General features: G+C 44.6%; 1 protein-coding gene across 2 annotated transcripts; it reads right to left on the bottom strand.

The window, feature by feature from the left end:
• Positions 1-5190: 5190 nt before the first annotated feature.
• LOC123159215 (vegetative cell wall protein gp1-like) lies at positions 5191-7668 on the bottom strand. 2 transcript variants are annotated; one of them, XM_044577045.1, is made up of 2 exons: positions 7275-7668; positions 5191-7176 (listed from the first exon to the last, which is right to left on the bottom strand). In XM_044577045.1, exons 1-2 carry the CDS (start codon positions 7354-7356, stop codon positions 6623-6625), a joined length of 636 nt encoding a protein of 211 aa, XP_044432980.1. In that variant the 5' UTR covers positions 7357-7668; the 3' UTR covers positions 5191-6622. The 2 variants fall into 2 exon arrangements, with proteins under 2 accessions (XP_044432980.1, XP_044432979.1); XM_044577044.1 differs by having other exon boundaries at positions 5191-7181; positions 7275-7660.
• Between the last annotated feature and the right edge of the window lie 14904 nt (positions 7669-22572).

The raw sequence follows: 22572 nt of genomic DNA, 5'->3' as shown, positions 1-22572 counted from the left end.
GGCGAGGTGGCGGCAGGCGACGGCGCGCGGCGTTGGGAGATCAAGAGGAGGAGGAGAGATCGAAGTTGAGATACGGTTCTGAAATTTTCCTTATATAGCAAAGCCTTTAGTCCCGGTTGGTGGCACCAACCGGGACCAATGACCCCCTTTAGTCCCGGTTGGTACCACCAACCGGGACCAAAGGTCACTTTTCAGCAGCCCAAAGGGCGGGAAGCAGAGAGCTTTGGTCCCGGTTGGTGCCACCAACCGGGACTAAAGGGTCGGCATTGGTCCCGGTTGGAGCCACGAACCGGGACCAAGGGTCGTGTGCTGGCACGGTGCGACACGAAAGTTTAGTCCCACCTCGCTAGCTGAGAGGGGCACGCAGTGGTTTATAAGCCCCACTGCCGCACCCCTCTCGAGCTCCTCTCCACTGCAGGCTTACGGGGCTACTTACTACCGCGTTGCCTGATGGGCCTACTGGACCACCTGCGGGCCTGAATACTGGCCCATGGTGGGTTTCTAGTCGTATTCAGGCCGTGGGGGCCCAGTAGGAGGCACTTTTTTTCTCTTTACAATGTTGCTATTTTTATTTTTTTCCCAGATTTTTTGTTTTGTTTTCTGCATTATTTATTTTCTTTTGTTTTTTTGCTTTATTTTTTAATTCCTTTTGCTTTTAGTTTTAGAACAATTTTAAACTTTCTGTTAGTGCCATTAGTTCTCAAATTTGAAAATACTTTTTTTGTTTTTTTGTTTTGTTTCGTGCTGTATTTATTTTATTTTATTTCTACTTACAACAAAATACTTATTGTTGCTATTTTTATTTTTTCCCTAGATTTTTTGTTTTGTTTTCTGCATTATTTATTTTCTTTTGTTTCTTTGCTTTATTTTTAATTCTTTTTGCTCTTGTTTTAGAAAAATTATAAACTTTCTGTTAGTGTCATTAGTTTTCAAATTTGAATACACTTTTTTTGTTTTCTTTTTGCTTTATTTATTTTACTTTTTTTCATTTTTTTTGTTTTATTTTTTGGATTATTTATTTTGTTTTGTTTTCTGCATTAAAGCATTTCAAATGAACTCTGAAAAAGTTGAAAGTTGAAAGTTGGCATGGTATCACGAGGGACGAACCATAAGACTAAAGAGGGGCATTTGTCCCGTTTGGAGCCACCAACCGGTACCAATGGACCAGTCTAATTACTTATCTACGGTGGTTTCACTAGTGCAGTTTTTTTAGTCCCACCTCGCCAAGCGAGAGGCACTCGCATCTGTTTATAAGCCCTGAGTGCAGAGACGATGAAGAAGAGGCTCAATGCTCACCTGCACGTTGGTTCACTTCAAGCCTTGAGGAATAAGGTAGACTGCACGGAGCTATGTGCAGTGCAGTTTACACTATTTCAAAAGGCTTGAAGCGAATTAACTAGCATTGCGCCTCTTTTTTATTTTTAATGACTTATTACCACACAGAAATAAATAGAAAACATAAATATAGCAGAAAAGAAAAAAACTATATAAAAAACTACTCAGAAATAAATAGAAGAAAAAATAGTTGTGATTAACTTTACTAATTTTTTTATTATTTTTAATGACTTATTACAACTCAGAAATAAATAGAAAAAAATAAATATAGCAGGAAAGAAAAAAAAATATATAAAAAACTACTCAGAAATGAGAATAGATGCGCTTATAGAGAAAATTCAACCTAAAGTCATAATAAATTTCTACTAATTTCAGAGAAATTCAGTATGAATTTAGGTCAAATTTCCTGTATAAGGGCATCTATTTTCATTTTGAGAGGAGCTTAACAAGGCAGAGAGGGAGGGGCTTATAAACCGATGTGAGCCTCCTTCGGTTGGCGAGGTGGGACTAAACAGTGGCCGCAACGAGGACCAACACTTTAGTCCCGGTTGGTGGTATGAACCGGGACTAAAGAGAAACCTTTGGTCCCGGTTCATGCCACCAACCGGGACCAATGGTGGTGGGCCAGGAGCAAGGCACATTGGTCCCGGTTCGTCCCACCAACCGGGACCAAAAGGTCCAGACGAACCGGGACCAATGGCTCACGTGGCCCGGCCGGCCCCGGGGCTCACAAACCGGATCCAATGCCCCCATTGGTCCCGGTTCTGGATTGAACCGGGACTAATGGGCTGACCCGGCCTGGACCAATGCCCCCTTTTCTACTAGTGAGAGGCCACCGCGACACACCACAGCAGGACACTGAAACTACTGTGTGGACGACAATAGCCGGACGAACTGCGCACGATGGACTATTCAACGGTGTAGGTTCACTTCGAATCGACGCATGGACGGGTTGATGTGCTTCATCGTGCGGAGATCGTCCACAACCGTCGTGTGTGTAGCAGCACTCGCAGGACACACAGCTCAGAGGCGCTCTCAGAGCTCAACGAGTCCCAAGAGGCGCGTACTCCAGCATCCTTTCTAGGAGTATGTAATATATAATGTTTTATTCTCACCTTCACTCCCTTCATTACTCCAACAACTATCCACCATAGCTCTCGTTGCCTAGCACCCTCTTCCCCTAAACTCTCATCCCGATAATGCTACACATACGGACTAATACAGGTGTTTTACTTAATTCTCCAAAACCATAACTCCCCCCCTCCCCGCCGGTGATTTTTAGGGGGGTGGGCCCCTTCCCACCCATTTAATCCAATCTCAAACCTCCCAATTAGTAGGTCCGTGAAACCCGTAAAAAACACCCCCGTGAGTCTAGCATTGCTCCCCCTCATTCCATTCGGATCCAAGTGTTGTTGGGCCAGTGCACTCTTGCTCTGCCATCATCTTCACACTTTCCTCCTTCACTGAACATTAGTTGTGCTTCCCGTCCTCTCCAGTACCTACTTGAGTTCTTCCTACTCGCTCGCTAACTATGCCTCTGCCTTCGGTATTACTGCCCCCTCACCCTTAAAATCTTCTATTGCGATGTCATCCCATTCTGCATCCCTCCATCATCATATATATGCCTTCTTTGATTTTAGGGATTTACATAATGGTCCCCAACGTCGTCGAGGGTGTTGGATGAGGTCAGGAGGGCATAAAAGAAGTATGAGAGTAACCTTCTCAGCCTTGTGGTATTTTTGTTAGAATTTTTTTCATTTTCTTTATCCTTAAGATTGGAGCAAATGACTCTTAACTATACATGCTTATGGACTAGACAACATCTTATACGAATGTTACATATGATAGCTCCTATGTTTTGAGTATTTCCTATTATTTTCAAAACTATAAATCTAATCATTTAGATACAATAAGTTTCTCCGGATGAATTTTTGAGCGTACATGTAGAAACTAGTTAAAATATCCAAATAGAGATAAAATGAAATAGATATACTTTGCCACATCTTGGTATTTTAGAAAACTAAATGATGTCTTGCCCATTGCTGCGGAAATCGGTTGGAATATATTTCATTGAGATTTGCTTGTGTGGAATATAAATATTTAAATTAATAACATCTCAACAAAATTAAAAATACATATGATTTATTATATTTGATTCCATATAGTTGTAAAATATTTATTGAATATAAGTAGAATAGCATAATGAACAAAAATATGCATGATTGCATGTGGTGGTGTGTCTTTTTCCATGCATGATTGTATCTTAAGTGGGCCTTATCTCATCCATAATTATATGATGATGTGGCATGCCTGCATGTGAGATAAATAACTTAGTGGGGATAACACTTCCCAATTGCTCCATGATATAATGGTGCTAAGCATACCACATAGACAAAAAATATCTAATATGGCAAGGTAATTAAGAGGAGAGAAAGGAGTTTGGCCGCCCTAGGAAGAACCAATGCCAAACATGGACCTATGCAAAACGCTTATGAAAGAAATTTGCCTTATGCACAAAAAAGTTTAGTTGCTAAATAATTAAATGAAGGAAGTTTGGCAAAAACAAAGTATGCACCTACGCATTGGGGACTTTAGTTGCTAAACTTTTTAATCCACCTAGCACCCCATCTAAACATATATGCATTGGAAGAGGCTAGGATTGGGAATAAAAACTTGAGTTCGTAGGTCTTTGGATTAACAGGATACTTCCTCTATCCCGAAATAATTGCCTCAACTTTAGTATAACTTGAGACACTTATTTTGAGACAAAAAAAATATTATTTTTTGGCACGTCGTTTCGGGATGGGAAAGACCTGCGGCAGTGATAGATATAGTGGTGGTCCCTGCTCTATTATCTCCGTAACCTGTTACGGAATCACATCCATCCATGGTTGGACGCTCCTTCATTGACTATCAGACATGACATATTGAGAACCAAAAAAAGGAGAAATGCTAGGACCATTATAATCGTTATTAAGGATCATGGAGAGTTCATCCGGCGCTGAGTTGATCCAGGCAGTTAGTTCGTGGCTTGGTTTGATCATTCAAAAAATCACTACTATAAAGTTGTATTAAAGCTACCATGGAAGACGGTAGCACGGGCTATCTAGAACCGGTTTGGATGATGGTTTAATAATAGAATAGGTGTTTAGTCATCTTGTCCTGTTGTCTTCATTTACCTTCATTTATTTTTATGCTCCGTTTGCGAGCCGTATTAAACCACGAACTTTGTTTTGATTGGTTTTAAGATGGCCGCATGCATCATTCTGATGCAGAGACCAGGGTTATCTTCCTTTTAGGAAAAAAAAATAATTTGTATCGGAGGGAGTACCATTGTTTTGGCTTCGCCTAAGATGCATGACTAATAGCGGCTACACAAGATTGACATCTCCATTACAAGGACATGCAAATCAGTTTTTGCTCCATTGCAGGCTGAGGCAAAAGCACTTCATGTGGCAACAAGCTTAGCATCCTTGATTTCTATACAGGATGTCTCCTTCCTCACAGATAACTTGACGCTCGCCAGAGCGGCGGCTTGTAGAAATCTAATAACTCAACCTACACATTCGGGGATCAGGTCTAGTTTAGTTAGTTTCTTTAGATTCGGGGATATGGCAAGAGCAACATTAGAGTACATTAGGTCCACATCACAAAAAACACCAGCTCCCGAAAAAAGTGGATCCACCTCCTCTGCCGCTCCCGCGGGCGACAGGGGAGGCATCCCGCCGCCGCCGGTTCCCGTCCCCCCGTTTCCTCCAATCCCCTCGCCGCCGCCCAGGCGCGCCGGTCGGCGAAGCCTTCCTGGCGTGGGCGGCGGCGGGACGCCTCTCCCCTTCGTCGTTTGGCTGGCACGGGACGGCCAGGTCGATGGAAGGCGCTGGGCTAGCGTGGGGCACGGCGGCGTGGCAGCGGGCGCTCCTGGCGGCAGCGTGCGGTCGGCGCGACGACGCTATGGTGGCGTTCGCGCGGCGCGGTATGTGGTTGCGCCGCAATTGATGGGGCTCGTTGGTTTCGCTCTGGCAGCCAGCGAGGGCTGGATCCCGGGGGCGGCGGCCCCGGACGGCGGAGGTTGTGTCGGTGGCTGTGGCCTCGCGACGGGCGATGCAGCGGCCGCGGTGGTGGACGATCCGTGCACAAGACGCTTGATGGAGGCCATTGGAACAGATCTGCGTGAAGACCTGCTCGCGGCTACTGCCGAGGCCGGCGATGGTGGCACTTTTCGGTGTCGTTCCCTTGTTGAAGGCATCACTGTTGAGAAGTTCCAGGCCACTATCTGCTATCTCCGAGGGAAACCCTAGATCAGTAGATCAGATGACGGCGACATTATTGTGTCGTTTTCCTCTTGTGGCGTCTTTCTTGGAGGTGTACACGGGTTCGAGGGACCAGTGGACAGAATATTTGGTGGAGCGGTGCTTCATCCTGCACATTAATGGTGGCGTTTCTCGGCGGCGTGGCGTGGTGGAGACTCAGCGCCGGATGTGTGGCGAGGGACTCGCGCAGAAAGGTGCCGTTATCAAGCGCCGTGGTGGTGTCGATGGCAGAGAGGCCGGGCAAGGTGGTGTAGCAGTACACACTGAAGATGAATTGGAGGCAGGTGGCTGCCGCGGTCTCATACGCGGCAGGCGCCCTGGTTGAGGAGTGCGTCGGACTGGTAGGTGCCCCGTACCCGGCAGGCGTCCGGGTTGGGACCTTAGGTTTTAGATGTTCAGGTTTGGCTGTGATGTCTGTTTAGTATTAGGCCCAGACTATCAGCGACCCTTCATCAATTGGATAGGAGTAGCAACAGTTGTTGCATAGACGGTGGCTTTAGTTTGACTGTTGTATCACTTTATAAGGTCTTATGAGAATAATTAATAAAATGGCCGTATGCATCGCCCAGATGCAAAGGCCGGGGGTCATCCTCCTTTTAAAAAATACAATATAATCGTCTGGTCTGAAACAACATAATCTATACCTACTATTAAAGCAAGGTGATATTCTTAGTTTCGTCCCGCAATTGATTTTTTTTCCTGGCAGTTTTACAAAAAAGCCCCTCGGTTTACATAAATCAACCCGCAGTCCCTGTTTTAGTGGCAATTTAGAAAAATGTTTTGTTTTTGCGTAAAAACCCCCTGCATTTTTTAGAAATTATACCCGCAACTCTTATCTCTTATTGGACTGGCTCACCACTGCGCCTCTCACCGCTTATCCTGCCGTTCTCCATCGCCGGGCACGCGCCGCCGCTTGCCACCGGCGTCGTGGCGGGCGTCCGCGCCGAGGCGGACAGGAGACCCAAGTCAAAGGCTGGTCACTGGGAAGGCCTCGGCGGGAAGACTCGAGGAGGTCTCGAGCGCGACACGGAGCTGGCCGGAGCGCACGGACAGTGGGGGGGCTTCCGTCGTCCAGGCACAGGCTGGATACGGCCCCGCGGCGCGAGTGTGCCGGCAGCATGGGGAGGGGAGGGCTGGAGCACGGGCGCGCACGCATGGGAGGAAATAGTCGTCCCCTGGCGCGGGGTCAACGGCTTGGGAGCGCTGACCGCATCGACCCAGGCGGCGCGGCTACAGAGTGATGCAGGGCACGGCAGTGACGGGTCACGGCACCGCGGGCGGCGGACGGAGCGGCAAAGAGAGGTGGGGCGCGGGCGAGCTTGTGCTCGTGCTCGAGCGCCTGAAGAAGATGGCGCGGCGGCGGAGTTGAAGCGCCTTGGCGAGCTCGGGCTACACGGCTGCGAGTCGGGCTTGGCGAGGATGCAGGCAGCACGGGACGTCGATGCCGAGAACTTGGAGGCGGGGAGCCGGTTCCCAGCTTTGGGAGCGCGGGACGACGCGAAGAACATCATCGGGTGGCGGAGCACTGCCTCTACACTTGAATAGAGAGAGAGGGGGGAGATATTCAGAGAGGATAGAGCAGAATTGAAAGGGGAAGAAGAGTGAAGGTGAGGGCGACGGGCAGGCAACCTGCAGGGGGCTCCGATGGCGCGGCCGAGCATGTGCGAGGACGAGGCACACCTCCCGCTCGAAGAAGATGCCACCCCAACATCACCACGAATCGTGGAGGAGAGGAGTAATAGCGGGCGAATCATGGAGAAGAGGAGTCGCAGAGGGCGCCGGCGGCCGCGGAGGCCCTGCCCCATCGGCGCTGCGTGGGGAAGGAGGGGGCAGAGAGAGCGAGGCGTGGTGGGGTGGTGGGTTGGCAGATCGGAGAAAGCCTTGGGAAGGAGGACGCGACTGAATCGGGTGGAGGCGAGGCTGCTGACCCACGGGACCAGCGACTGGGGCGAACGGCCAGATCAAGCTTCTGGCTGGGTTGGATGGAGAAGAGGAAGAGGACCACGCTGGGACGGCGATCTGGATAAGAGAAGGAGAGGAGTGGCGATGGGATAAGGCAAGTAGTGGGCGGGCGGTGCTTTTCTTCATGTTGTACCGGCTACACCATAGAAGCTACTCGGTGCATGCGTGCTAGCATCGATTATTTATTTTACGGAAGAGCACCGACTATTCCTTGATGTTGTTAGTTGTCACCACATTATCAGATACTCCCTCTGTTATAAAATAAGTCTCTCAATACAATTTTATACACAATTTTATACTCCCTTCGTTTCTAAATTTAAGTGTATTTAAATTTTTTAATACGGACTACATGTGAATATATATAGGCATATTTTAAAGTAAAGATTCACTCATTTTGCTCCGTATGTAGTTTAAAAAGACTTATATTTACAAATGGAGGGAATACTATAGTTAATACAAAGTTGGGACACTTATTTTAAGACGGAGAGAGTATACTAATTAAAAGTGAGTGAAATATTAAAAAGAAACATTTCTTACCAGAGAAGATATTTGAAGCTCGCATGCACTTGCTAACCTTCAAGATATTCGTCAATTCTGGATGTCATGGATGTCATCGGTAAGATAGGGAGGTGAGAGCGAGGGATGAAGAATAGAGAAAGTGCGACAACGGTGCATCTTGCTTGTGCCATGTTTCGCTCAGCACGACACCTAGGAGGGGGAGCACTACCCTCCATTGTACAATATGCCCCATAGCTCTGCGTACATATTCCTGATCCTCATCGAGACCCGATGATAATGGCCAGGGAAGTGGTCATGTTGGTGTGAAGGGTGTGCTCCTACTGTTGGCGACAACGTGTCAACAAAAGAGTTACACGTATTATAAATTCTTTACTTTCTGGTCATCATATTTTTGAAGTGGGAAAACATAAATATGAATTGGTGTTAATAGGGATTGCGATATATAGGAATTAATATATGACATATTTGAAACTATTACAGGTGTGCGGATGATGCATACTCTCACATCGAAGGAGTAGCCGCTGATCCATAAATGATTAGATTTTCATAATGATTTTTACACATAGTTGTTAAATAACAACAACATATTACACATAATTCAATTTATTTAGAGTGAGTTAAAGAAGTACGTTTTATGTTTAGAAAAATAGATTACGAGCTTTTGGGATACAATAAAATCTGCATAAAGTGAATCTTTATGAGTCTTATAACCAATTTAATTAGGAAAACTTATTATTCACCATGACAGGTAAACACCTGAGCTTAATACCACATGAATTCTCAGATTTATTTTATACCCGGTGCAACGCACGGGCACTTTTGCTAGTAAGACTAATGGAAGGTAAAAGAAGGCCTGGTGTACGCAGGCATTCTGACAAACAAGGCCATTGTCTTTGATCTCCGGCCACTTCAGCAGCCTGTCCCTTCGTCGGCCCAGGGAAGCCGTTTCATCCGTCCTGTCTAAGGACAGCACGAAAAACATCAGAAACCGGAACAGCCTTGGTGAACATCTTCTCTTTGAGCACGGAGACATCACACCTGACAAAGAAAACATCATCCTTCAGGTAGACCGATTCCTCCAGCTCGCTCTTCTTGATGAGATCAGAGCCCCACGAACCGTTGTCGCTGCCGGCTTCAAAGGTGTCCTGGTCCGTATAGCTGTACGACGGCACCAGGTTCCCATCTTGGTCGAGCAAACTAATAGTGTATTTAGCTTCCACTTTATCGGCATCACCCCGAACAAGATTCAATAAGAAGGTCATATAATCGGGATCGGAATCTGAACCGGAAGAATCGGAATCTGAATCATTTGAGTCAGTTCCGTCGGGGAAGTAACGCAGACACCAACCATTGCCTCCGGCCGCGAACGTCTCGGACGCCATGAATTCACCCTTGCCGAGCCCCTTGGTGCGGGAGTAGCCGTCGATACGGAGGATGTGCGACCCGGACTCGACGACAGGAGCCACGATGGCCGACGCGGTCACCAACCACGCGCCTCGGCTTGCACCTAGAGAAGATGCAGGATTGTTGGACATGGCGCTAGCTGGAGTAGAATGTGGCAGCAACGGGAGATGGAGAATGGGAGACGTGAGGGAGCTCGTGGTGTTGTTATATATGCTCCTGCGATGGTGTGGGTACTTTGCATTAATCAAGCGCATCACACGAACAGTCGGGCAGCTCGCATGCGGCGATCGAGGAGACGCTCGGGAGCGGCCGCACGTGCACACGTACAGTCTAATCATCAATTGCGTGTCTGTGGGCGGCGTATGCATGCATAGCATACGAATCGCCGGTGTTTAATTACATTGAATCATCAACCGAGGAGTGCGTGGATCGAAGAAAGCACTTACGACATCGCCGGTGCTTGGCGGAGTGATTTGTGCAGCAGAGTTTTCTTAGATCATGTCGAAGAAAAGTTTGCAGATTTAAAAAAAACGTTCACGAATTCAAAAAAGATGGCGGATTTGAACAAGGTTCACGTTTGTCAAAAAGTTTCACGAATTTGGAATTTTTCACATATTTGAACAAGGTTTGCGACTTTGAAAAAAGTTCATGAATTTAGAAAAGTTTAGAAATTTCAAAAACTTCACGAATTCAAAAATGTCCATGAATTTAGAAAAGCGGACACGAGCTTTTCTTTCCACGCTCGCAAGGCGACTAGGGAAAGCTTTCCTCCCCTCGATCTTCACCGGCAAGCCTGTGAATTCGCATCCCCCTTGCCTGCTGCTCCGTCGGCCACTATTGGCAGGGGATTTTTAGTCCCTCAGATCCGGCTAGTAGATAGGTAGGCTTTTAATCCTCGCATGGGCGGTGTTTGGACGGATGGCGGCACTTCTTCTTCAGAGTTAGTCTTCCGGACTTCGATCCTCCCCAATTTCATCTGTTGGGATTTGCATGAAAAGGACGGAGCTCCAGCATAGATTCATGCCAGCTCCTCGGGGCGGTGAGGTTAGGGTTTCTCGTCGTGCGTACGCGACAGTGATATTTGGTGTCATGTTCTTTAGATCTATTCAAGGATTCAATGCCGACGACTATGGCTCCGGGGCGCCGACCCTTAGGGGCACGTGCATGAAGAGTTCCAAATATTATCGACAAGGTCAAACTGGCTCCATTATGGAAGCGGTGACAGCACACAGTAGCCTCTATTTGGAGAGCAACTAATGAGCGAATACTCCTTTGGAGCCCGCGCAAAGGTCACTTTGGGTCGGCTGGGCAGCCGCTTCCACATGTAACGTTGTGGGCACTCCATTCGATTTTTTTTCTGAACATGTTTTCAGCTTTTAGACGATTTTCTATTTTTTTTTGCTTTTCCGTTTTCCCACGGTTATAGACAAAATGTTGAAAAAATAGCGCAAAAAAGTGTTATAGTTTCTTTCCCTTTCGCGGGACGCACGGATTTACTTCTTGCGGAGGCATAGATTTGCTTACACGAGAGGCACAATCGTGCCTCTCACAAATGGAAAAAAATTCCTTTCATGAGAGACACAGATTTACTTTTTACAAATTTGCTTCCGCGAGAGACATGGTCATGCCTCTTGAAAAAGAAAAAAAATGTTTTACTTTCTGCGAGAGGCAAGGATTTATTTCTTGTGGAGGTAGGGATTTGCTTGCACGAGAGGCACAGACGTGCCTTTTGAAAAGGGAAAAAAGTATTTTCTTTTTTTCTTGCGCGGGGGGCATAGATTGTCTTTCAAAGGTGTCACAATCCTGCCTCTTTCAAAAGGGAAAGACGCCTTTTTTCATTCCATGAGAGGCAGGAATTGCGTCGCGTGGATGCATACATTAGCTCCCGCGATGGGCACAGTCGTGCCACTTGAAAGAGGGAAAAAAGGAAAAAAGAAAAATCTTCCACGACAGGCACAGTCGTGCCTCTTGAAAAAAATGTCTTTTTTCCTTCTGTGAGAGGCATGGATTTGTTCTCGTGGAGGCACGGATTTGCTTCTATGAGGGGCACAGTTGTGCCTCTTCGAAAAGGGAAAATCATGCTCTAGTTCGGGTTTTTTGTTCTGCTTATTTTCGTGAAAAGAAATTCATCAAAACTTGTCAACATGGGATTTTGTTTTGAAGATCTTGACACGAGGAATCCAATGGTAAAAAGGGTTTAAAATTTGGACGCACGATTTAAGAAATAAAACATTTTGAATAAATAAATCTATGAAACAAAGGAAAACACCCAAGTTGCGACAAGTGGCCCCCTGCATGTACACCACTTGTCACAACATGGGAGGTTGGGGTGATCTTTACAAAGAGTATTCCTTAATTAATGATTTTGCTCTATTGGCGCCTGATGATATGGCGAGCTAAGCCGGATCCTTTTTTGACAATTTCGCGAGCTCACTTTTCGATGGAATTTTCACGTGGAGTTTTACTGTTTTCATTTTTTTTTCATTTATTTATTTTTTTCTTATATTTTTCTATTTTCTTTCTTTTACTTTTTTCAAAAATAATATGCTTTTATTTTAATAAGAAAAAATATTGTGGTTTTTTCCAAATTTGCATTTTTTTATATCGGAAATATTTTTCAATTAGTTAATTTTTTCGCTAAATTTTTTGTCATTTTTCAAAATTCATGAAGTTCAATATTTCGTGACCTTTTTCCAATTCATGAAATTTTCATTTTAATTAGTCAATTTTCTGATAGTCTCGAACTTTGAAAAATTGTGAACATTTATAAATTTGTGAAATTTTTATTTCAAGTAGTCAACTTCTGATGTTCTTAAACTTTTTTTTACCAATTTTTTTAACTTTCTCAGATTTACAAACTTATTGTTTTTTTTGCAATTTACTTCTAATTTTTGAATTTTTTTATAAAAATTTGTGATTATTTTACGGATTCATGTTTTTTCTTAAATTGTGAACTTTTTCAGAATCGAAATATTTTTTGATATTTGGAATTGTCATTAACATTTTTATTTAAATTCATGAACTTTTTCAAAGTCATGAACGTTTTTTCGCTCATGAACATTTTTTAATTCAATTTTTTTTGCTTTTTATGGTATTATCTAGAGTCCATGAACTTTTTTTATAAGTAATGAATTTTAACCTATAAAGAATCAGTTTTTGTCTGTTCTAGTATGCTACCCGTTGGCGATGAGCGAACGAAAACCACATTAGCTGGCGAGCGAATGAGCTAGCAGGGACGCAGGCCGCTAGTGCGTGTGAGCACCAACAAAGGGACGAAATCCCAAGTTAAGGGTTATCCCTTGCAAAAGCTATTTCCACATTCTCAAGCGTTGACGAGTGAAACACTGTATGTGCGTCGGTTTCCGCAATTGAATTTTTTCCTTCTATTTGTTTATGAATATTTTATCTTTTGAACCGTGCATCAAAAATATCAAACCGTTTTCATCATTGGATTTCTTGCCACAAGATCTTGAAACTAGATCCCATGCAAATAGGATTGAATGAACTTTTTCCCTAAAAAGGAAACGGAGAAAAAAGAGAAACAATACAAAAACCGAATAAACAGGAAAACCAAAAAACAGCAACAGGAAAAAAGATGATGAAGAAACCGAAGAAAAAACCGGAGCCGAAAACACAATTACGGTTTCGTTAATATTATTTTTCTTTTTGAGATGCATAGTTGTGCTTCTTGTGGAACCAGTTGTGCTTCTCACGGGAGCAAAAGAGAATTTATGCTTCCTAGAGCAGAAAATATGCACTTCTTGTGGAAGCACATATGTTTCCCTTTACGTGAAGCACAGCTCGTGTGGAAGAAAATTTATGCTTCTTCCAAAGCTATACTTTTTTTTGAAGCATAGTTTTTCTTTCACCGAAGCAAATATGTGTTTCATGGTTCACATATAAGCAAATATGTGCTTCTTGTGGAAGCACAAATATTTTCCCTTTCGCGGAAGCAAAATTAACTGTGCTTCTCGCGGAGCAAATATGTGCCTACACGAGAAACATATATGTGCTTTTCGTGGAAGCACAATTTTTTCATTGAAAATAAATCCACACAAAAAATACTTTCTTCTACCAAAACTAAGGAAACAAGGAGAAACCCGAAAGATGAAAAAGCCCAGAAAAATCCATCTAAAACACGAAAACATAGAAAAAAAGGAGATCTAGAGAGAGCGCCAGCACGAGACATGTGGTGGCGGCTGGATGCGCCAATTAGCATGCTAGGCGACCGAAAGTGGCCCCTAGAGGTCCCCAGAGAAATGACATGATACCATGATACCATGTTTAATAATTAATTTTTTCCATATTTCAAATAAATCCAAAAAATCATGAATGTGCAGAAGACAGGTTCCTACAAACTCTAAAAATTTCAAATCTAAATACGAAATATACATGGAGAAACAAAAATGACAAATCCGCATGTGAATAGTGACATGTCCGATTTTGTCCTTTTGTGACACTATTCATTCTGAATTTGAGTTTTTTATTTCTCAGTGTGTATTTCAGATTTGAATCTGAATTTTCTAGGGCTAGTAGACATATATCTTGTGAACATCCACAATTTTTCTATGAATTTTTTCAAGCATGCACATTTAATTTTGGTGACATGGTATCATGGTATCATGTGATGGTTGGTATCATAGGATATTTTTCCCCACACAAGGGCTAACTTTGAGTTAGTTGCCCTCCAATTAGAGGTCTCGGCAGACCGCACGGCGCAAAGAGCCCTCCCCCGCATTCACTAATCTATGTGGGTTATCGGCCCATTATCTCCGCCCTTTAGTTTGATGCCTCCTATCGGTTTACAAGGCTAGGTTTGCAGCTTTTGTTCCATTTTTCATATTTTTACAATATTTTTTCTATATTCTTTATATATTTTTTCCTTTTTATCCAAATTTATAGAACTTTCCCAGTTCATTAACTTTTAAAAATTTATGGATTTTTTAAATAATTGTGAACTTTTTGAATTCATGATTTATTGTAAAATTTGTTGGACTTCAAAATTTATAAACTTTATTCAAATTTATAAACTTTTTTATATTTGCAAATTTTTCTAAATTTACAAAGTTTTTCCAAACTTGAAAACTTTTTCAAATATTTTTTTTCTAAATTCATGAACCTTTTCAAGTTAGTCAACGGGGTTACCAGTTGTTTTAATTTTATTTATGATTTCAGTTATATTTAGGAATGCGAGGCGACGACGGCTCTGTAAAGATGGAATAAGGCTCTCCCCACCTAGCCCCTTCGCGGCGGTGCGTCGGGGAATGTCAAACCCAAGGAAGACCCGAGGCATTGATAGATGCATCAGCGGAGGCTACTCCTGTTATCTCCTTCACCTATTGTTGAATCAGATATTCAGATCCATCCATGGTTGGACACTCCTTCGTTGGCTATCATGCCTGACATATTGAAAGCCAAAAAAGAGAAAAGGGGGCGTACAACAGTCACTTTTCTGGTCGAACATGACGTGCTTCAGTATTCAAATTCAAATCAAGCCACCTTGTTTTACAAACGTCTGCAGCACAGGATGGTTCATATAAAGAATTCACAAGCAATCATAGCAAATGCAAAGCATTGGAGACGCCATAATAGACGAAGATCACAATGAACTTGGCATTGGTAGGTCGTAATCACGGCAAGAACGACATAAGTTATCATGAAAGGTGAACCTCAAAAGTAAAAAAGTAATCATGAAAGGTACTCAGCATCGGCACTCAGATGGCACACGCGATTCTTGATTTCCGGCGGGTTCAAGAACCAAATCCATCCCCTCGTCAGCCGTTTCACATCTCCCGTTTCATGACGGGACGAAAAGCTTCGGAGACCGGGATGGCCTTGGTGAAGATCTCCTTCACCACGATGATATCGCACCTGATAACGAAAGCGTCGTCCTTGAGGTAACCACATCCTTCCAGCTCGCTCCTCTCGATGAGACCAACCCCCGACGTCGAAGCGTCTCTGCTCGAATAGGTCTTTTCGCCCGCATGGATGTGCTGCGGCCTTGGATTCCCATCATGGTCGAGCAGACTAATCGTGTATTTGGCTTTCACTTCATTGGCATCAGCATCAACAAGCTTCAGAAAGATGCATATCTCACCGGAGCCGTGGCGGTTCGGACTGTCTGGGTAGTAGTGCAGACACCAGCGGTGCCCTGCGGCGGCGAACGTCTCGGAGGCGATGTGTGTGCCGTTGCCGATCCCCTTTGTGCAGGAGTAGCCGTCGATGCGGAGGATGTGCGAGCCGGACCCGACGACCGGGGCAACGATGGCCGACGCGGTCACGCCGCCGCTGGCACCGATGGAGGACGCAAAAGCATTGGACATGTCGCTAGAGCAGTAGTAGATGGTAGCAACTGGGGAGATCGATCGAGAATGGCAGACGAGCGCGAGACGGAGCCCTCGAGGTGGTTGGTAGGTGGCAGCAACTGTTGGTGGAGAATGGCAGACGAGCACGAGACGGAGCCCTCGAGGTACCTATATACGAAGATGGTCGTATTTTCAATGGCGACCACTAGGCGCCGGTCGACTGGCCTAACATTCGGCCGGTCACCGTGCGTCCGTTGGATTTGTCTAATTCCATCCGTTGGATTTATCCGCACGTCTTTAGCATGCCTCGTTTCACATCTACTCCTTTCTTCCCATAATGTAAGATGTATTTTCACACTACACTAGTGTGAAAAAACGTCTTACATTATGGGACGAAGAGAGTAGCTTGGTTCCGGCAAAAAGCGCTTGCGTTGACCAACAGCTTGAATCCATGGCGGACTCCATGGTTGCCGCAACCCCAGCTCGTCCTTTGGCGGCCTGCATTCGTCCTCAACAGGTTGTCGTCGTCACCACCCACGCTCGCCGACCATCTGAGCTCGTCCTCAAAAGGTCACTGTCGTTGCTAGCGGCCTTGGTTGTGTCCGATGCCTCACGGAGTCCTCGTTGTCCGCAGTATCGTCTGGACGTCATGGCGCCGCCGACATGGTCATAGCAACCTCGGTGGCCGGTTGCAGCATCCCCGAGCTGCCGCCGGTAGCAACTCTGGTGTCATGTGGACATTCGGCGCTTGTGTTGGTTCCAGCAAAAACACTTGCCACTTGTAGCATTTTTCGCCATGGATGGAGCTCCGCCTGCGCGGACGCTGGACTGGTTCCAGCAAAACAAATGCCCGCCGTAGCAATTTGATGCAACGGTTGTAGCATTTTTTCGCCGTGGTTGCAGCTCTGCTATGCCGACGCTCGTAGACGACGTTCGTCTGGTTCCAGCAAAACACGACGCCGGATGTAGCAATTTATGTCGCTCGATGCAGCTCCGGCGGTAGGTTCCTAGCACGTCATCTCTGTGATGTAGCATTTTTGAATCACGGTTCCAGCACACCGCATGGCCGTTTCCAGCATGGCCAGTAGCCGGTTGTAGCACCGCGACGTCAAGGTTGTAGCAGTGCACGACGCCGGCCACAGTAATGCCTGGCCATGGTTGTAGCACGCAAGATCCCACACCGGCGATGAGGATGTATTTGTTGGGGAACGTAGTATTTTTTTTCTTAAATCTGCTATCACGGAAGATCTATCTAGGTGATGCATAGCAACGGGAGGGGAGAGTGTGTCCACGTACCCTCATAGACCGAAAGCGAAACCTTTCAATAACGCGGTTGATGCAGTCAAACTTCTTCGCGCGATCCAACCGATCAAGTACCGAACGCACGACACCTCCGCGTCCAGCACACATTCAGCTAGATGACGTCCCTCGTGCTCTTGATCCAGTTGAGGACAAGGGTGAGTTCCATCAGCACAACAGCGTGGCGACGGTGATGATGATGCTACCGGCGCAGGGCTTCGCCCAAGCACTACAATGGTATGATCAAGGTGTGTAACTGTGGAGGTGGGCATCGCACACGGTTGGGAGAGAAACTTGTGTGTCCTGGGGTGCCCCCATGCCCCCGTATATAAAGGAGCAAGGGGAGGCCGACCAGCCCTCCTAGGGCGCGCCCCACAAGGGGAGTCCTACTAGGACTACTAGTCCTAGTAGGATTCCACCAAGAGGGAGAGATGGGGAAGGAAGGAGAGGGAGAGGGAGAAGGAAAGGGGGGCGCCTCCCCCCTTCCCTAGTCCAATTTGTACCCAAGAGGGAGGGGGCGCGCGGCCTGCCCCGGCCACCCCTCTCTCTCTCCACCAAGGCCCATGTGGCCCATTAGTTCCCCGGGGGGTTCCGGTAACCCCTCAAGCACTCCAGTTTTACCCGAAACTCTTCCGGAACACTTTCGGTGTCCGAATATAACCGTCCAATATATCAATCTTTATGTCTCGACCATTTCGAGACTCCTCGTCATGTCTGTGATCTTATCTGGGACTCCGAAAAACTTCGGTCATCAAAAAAACATAACTCATAATACATATCGTCATCGAACGTTAAGCGTGCGGACCCTACGGGTTCGAGAACTATGTAGACATGACCGAGACTCATCTCCGGTCAATAACCAATAACGGAACCTGGATGCTCATATTGGCTCCTACATATTCTAGGAAGATCTTTATCGGTCAAACCGCATTTCCCTTTGTCATCGGTATGTTACTTGCCCGAGATTCGATCGTCGGTATCATCATACCTAGTTTTATCTCATTACCGACAAGCATCTTTACTCGTTCCGTAATACTACATCCCGCCACTAACTCATTAGTTACAATGCTTGCAAGGCTTATAGTGATGAGTATTACCGAGAGGGCCCAGAGATACCTCTCCGAAACACGGAGTGACAAATCCTAATCTCGATCTATGCCAACCCAACAAACACCTTCGGAGACACCTGTAGAGCATCTTTATAATCACCCATTTATATTGTGATGTTTGATAGCACACAAGGTGTTCCTCTGGTATCCGGGAGTTGCATAATCTCATAGTCTGAGGAACATGTATAAGTCATGAAGAGAGCAATAGCAATGAAACTGTAGCGTTCATAATGCTAAGCTAACAGATGGGTCATGTCCATCACATCATTCTCCTAATGATGTGATCCCGTTCATCAAATGACAACACATGTCTATGGTTAGGAAACTTAATCATCTTTGATTAACGAGCTAGTCAAGTAGAGGCATAGTAGGGACACTTATGTTTTGTCTATGTATTCACACATGTACTAAGTTTCCGGTTAATACAATTCTAGCATGAATAATAAACATTTATCATGAAATAAGGAAATCAATAATAACTTTATTATTGCCGCTAGGGCATATTTCCTTCAGTCTCCCACTTGCATTAGAGTCAATAATCTAGATTACATAATAATTATTTTGACACCCATGGAGCTTTGGTGCTGATCATGTTTTGCTCGTGGAAGAGGCTTAGTCAACAGGTCTTTAACATTCAGATCCGTATGTATCTTGCAAATCTCTATGTCACCTTCTGACACTTGATGACAGATGGAACTGAAGCGTCTCTTGATGTGCTTGGTTCTCTTGTGAAATCTGGAATCCTTTGCCAAGGCAATTGCACCAGTATTATCACAAAAGATTTTCATTGGACCCGATGCAGTAGGTATGACACCTAGATCGCATATGAACTCCTTCATCCAGACTCCTTCATTTGTATTATTTTTATTTTCATGATAAATGTTTACTGCACCAACTGACATATCCTCCATTCAATTAAAATACGTATCTGAATTGCGACTTAGAGTCATCCAGATCAGTGTCAAAGGTTGCATCGACGTAACCATTTACGACGAGCTCTTTGTCACCTCCATAAACAAGAAACATATCCTTAGTCCTTTTCAGGTATTTCAGGATGTTCTTGACCGCTGTCCAGTGCTCCACTCCGGGATTACTTTGGTACCTCCCTGCTATGCTTATAGCAAGGCACACATCAGGTCTGGTACACATCATTGCATACATGATAAATCCTATGGCTGAAGCATAGCGGATGACTTTCATTTTCTCTCTATCTTCTGCATTGGTCGGGCATTGAGCCTGACTCAACTTCACACCTTGTAACACATGCAAGAACCCTTTCTTTGACTGTTCCATTTTGAACTTCTTCAAAACTTTATCAAGGTATGTGCTTTGTGAAAGTCCAATTAAGCAGCTTGATCTATCTCTATAGATCTTGATGCCCAATATGTAAGCAGCTTAACCGAGGTATTTCATGGAAAAACTCTTATTCATGTATCCCTTTATGCTATCTCGAAATTCTATATCATTTCCAATCAACAATATATCATCCACATATAATATTAGAAATGCTACAGAGCTCCCACTCACTTTCTTGTAAATACAGGCTTCTCCAAAAGTCTCTATAAAACCACATGCTTTGATCACACTATAAAAGCATTTATTCCAACTCCGAGAGGCTTGCACCAGTCCATAAATGGATCGTTGGAGCTTGCACACTTTCTTAGCACCCTTTGGATCAACAAAACCTTCTGGTTGCATCATATACAACTCTTCTTCCAGAAATCCATTCAGGAATGCATTTTTGACATCCATCTGCCAAATTTCATAATCATAAAATACGGCAATTGCTAACATGATTCGGGCAGACTTAACCATCGCTACGGGTGAGAAAGTCTCATCGTCGTCAACTCCTTGACCTTCTCGAAAATCTTTCGCAACAAGTCGAGCTTTGTAGACAGTAACATTATCGTCAGCGTCGATCTTCTTCTTGAAGATCCATTTATTTTCTATGGCTTGCCGATCATCAGGCAAGTCCACCAAAGTCCACACTTGGTTCTCATACATGGATCCCATCTCAGAGTTCATGGCCTCAAACCATTTCGCGGAAACTGGGCTCATCATCGCTTCCTCATAGTTCGTAGGTTCACCATGGTCTAGTAACTTGACTTCCAGAATAGGATTACCGTATCACTCTGGTGCAGATCTTACTCTGGAAGACCTACGAGGTTCGGTAGTTACTTGATCTGAAGTTTCATGATCATCATCATTAACTTCCTCACTAATTGGTGTAGGAATCACTGGAACTGATTTCTGTGATGAACTACTTTCCAATAAGGGAGAAGGTACAATTACCTCATCAAGTTCTACTTTCCTCCCACTCACTTTTTTCGAGAGAAACTCCTTCTCTAGAAAGGATCCATTTTTAGCAACAAAGATCTTGCCTTCGGATCTGCGATAGAAGGTGTACCCAATAGTTTCCTTTGGGTATCCTATGAAGACGCACTTCTCTGATTTGGGTTCGAGCTTATCGGGTTGAAGATTTTTCACATAAGCATCACAATCCCAAACTTTAAGAAATGACAACTTTGGTTTCTTGCCAAACCATAGTTCATACGACGTCGTCTCAACGGATTTTGATGGTGCCCTATTTAAAGTGAATGCAGCCGTCTCTAAAGCGTAACCCCAAAACGATAGCGGTAATCAGTAAGAGACATCATAGATCGCACCATATCCAATAAAGTACGGTTACGACGTTCGGACACACCATTTCGCTATGGTGTTCCAGGTGGCGTAAGTTGTGAAACTATCCCATGTTGCTTCAAATGAAGACCAAACTCGTAACTCAAATATTCTCCTCTATGATCAGATCGTAGAAATTTTATTTTCTTATTATGATGATTTTCCACTTCATTTTGAAATTCTTTGAACTTTTCAAATGTTTCAGATTTATGCTTCATTAAGTAGATATACCCATATCTGCTCAAATCATCTGTGAAGGTAAGAAAATAACGATACCCGCCACGAGCCTCAACATTCATTGGACCGCATACATTGGTATGTATTATTTCCAATAAGTCAGTAGCTCGTTCCATTGTTCCAGAGGATGGAGTTTTAGTCATCTTGCCCATCAGGCATGGTTTGTAAGCACCAAGTGATTCATAATCAAGTGATTTCAAAAGTCCATCACCATGGAGTTTCTTCATGCGCTTTACACCGATATGACCCAAACGGCAGTGCAACAAATAAGTTGCACTATCATTATCAACTTTGCATCTTTTGGCTTCAATATTATGAATATGTGTATCATCACTATCAAGATTCAACAAAAATAGACCACTCAGCAAGGGCGCATGACCATAAAAGATATTACTCATATAAATAGAACAACCATTATTCTCCGATTTAAATGAATAATCGTCTCGCATCAAACAAGATCCGAATATAATATTCATGCTCAACGCTCACACCAAATAATAATTATTCAGGTCTAAAACTAATCCTTGAGGTAGATGTAGAGGTAGCGTTTCGACGACGATCACATCGACCTTGGAACCATTTCCCACGCGCATCGTCACCTCGTCCTTAGCCAATCTTCATTTAATACGTAGCCCCTGTTTCGAGTTGCAAATGTGAGTAACAGAACCAGTATCAAATACCCAGGCGCTACTACGAGCATTGGTAAGGTACACATCAATAACATGTATATCAAATATACCTTTCACTTTGCCATCATTCTTATCCGCCAAATACTTGGGGCAGTTCTGCTTCTAGTGACCAGTCCCTTTGCAGTATAAGCACTCAGTCTCAGGCTTAGGTCCAGACTTGGGTTTCTTCTCTTGAGCAGCAACTTTCTTGTCGTTCTTCTTGAAGTTCCCCTTCTTCCCTTTGCCCTTTTCCTTGAAACTAGTGGTCTTATTGACCATCAACACTTGATGCTCCTTCTTGATTTCTACCTCCGCAGCTTTTAGCATTGGGAAGAGCTCAGGAATAGTCTTGTTCATCTCAGGTATAAACGTTTCCCATTTTCAATATAGTCTAGACCCATGGGAGTCGGGCGGCTCGCGTCAGGCCGTTGGTTGAGACACCACATGCACGCCTATATAGGAGCTCATCAGTGGGGAGCTCCTCCTTGGGGAGCGGCTATACATCGCTTACTGTGATGCCTACGAACCGATCCCCCAGAAGATCTCTCGCGTGGGCCTTCTCACGACCTGCGCTTGGTGCTGTTGCTTTATACTCCCTCCATTCCCTTATACAAGGCCACAAACTCAAAATATAGGTACCAAGGCAAAATTTAATGATTGCTTTGCAAGTCAACTTTTCTTCTTGTTAACTAGGATTATTAATATGCTCGCATGCATGCAAGGGAGAAATGAGAAGGAAGTAGCA

Source organism: Triticum aestivum, chromosome 7B (assembly GCF_018294505.1).
Source record: "Triticum aestivum cultivar Chinese Spring chromosome 7B, IWGSC CS RefSeq v2.1, whole genome shotgun sequence".
In the NCBI taxonomy this organism is placed as follows: domain Eukaryota; kingdom Viridiplantae; phylum Streptophyta; class Magnoliopsida; order Poales; family Poaceae; genus Triticum; species Triticum aestivum.
The sequence above is the reverse complement of the archived record's forward strand: the minus strand, read 5'-3'. Positions and strand labels throughout refer to the sequence as shown.

Coding starts and splice junctions, on each gene's coding strand:
- LOC123159215 (XM_044577044.1), bottom strand. CDS start 7,450: ATGGGGCAGGGCCTCCGCGGCCGCCGGCGCCCTCTGCGACTCCTCTTC. Junction 7,182..7,274: donor GCCATCGGAGCCCCCTGCAG/GTTGCCTGCCCG, acceptor TCTCTATTCAAG/TGTAGAGGCAGTGCTCCGCC.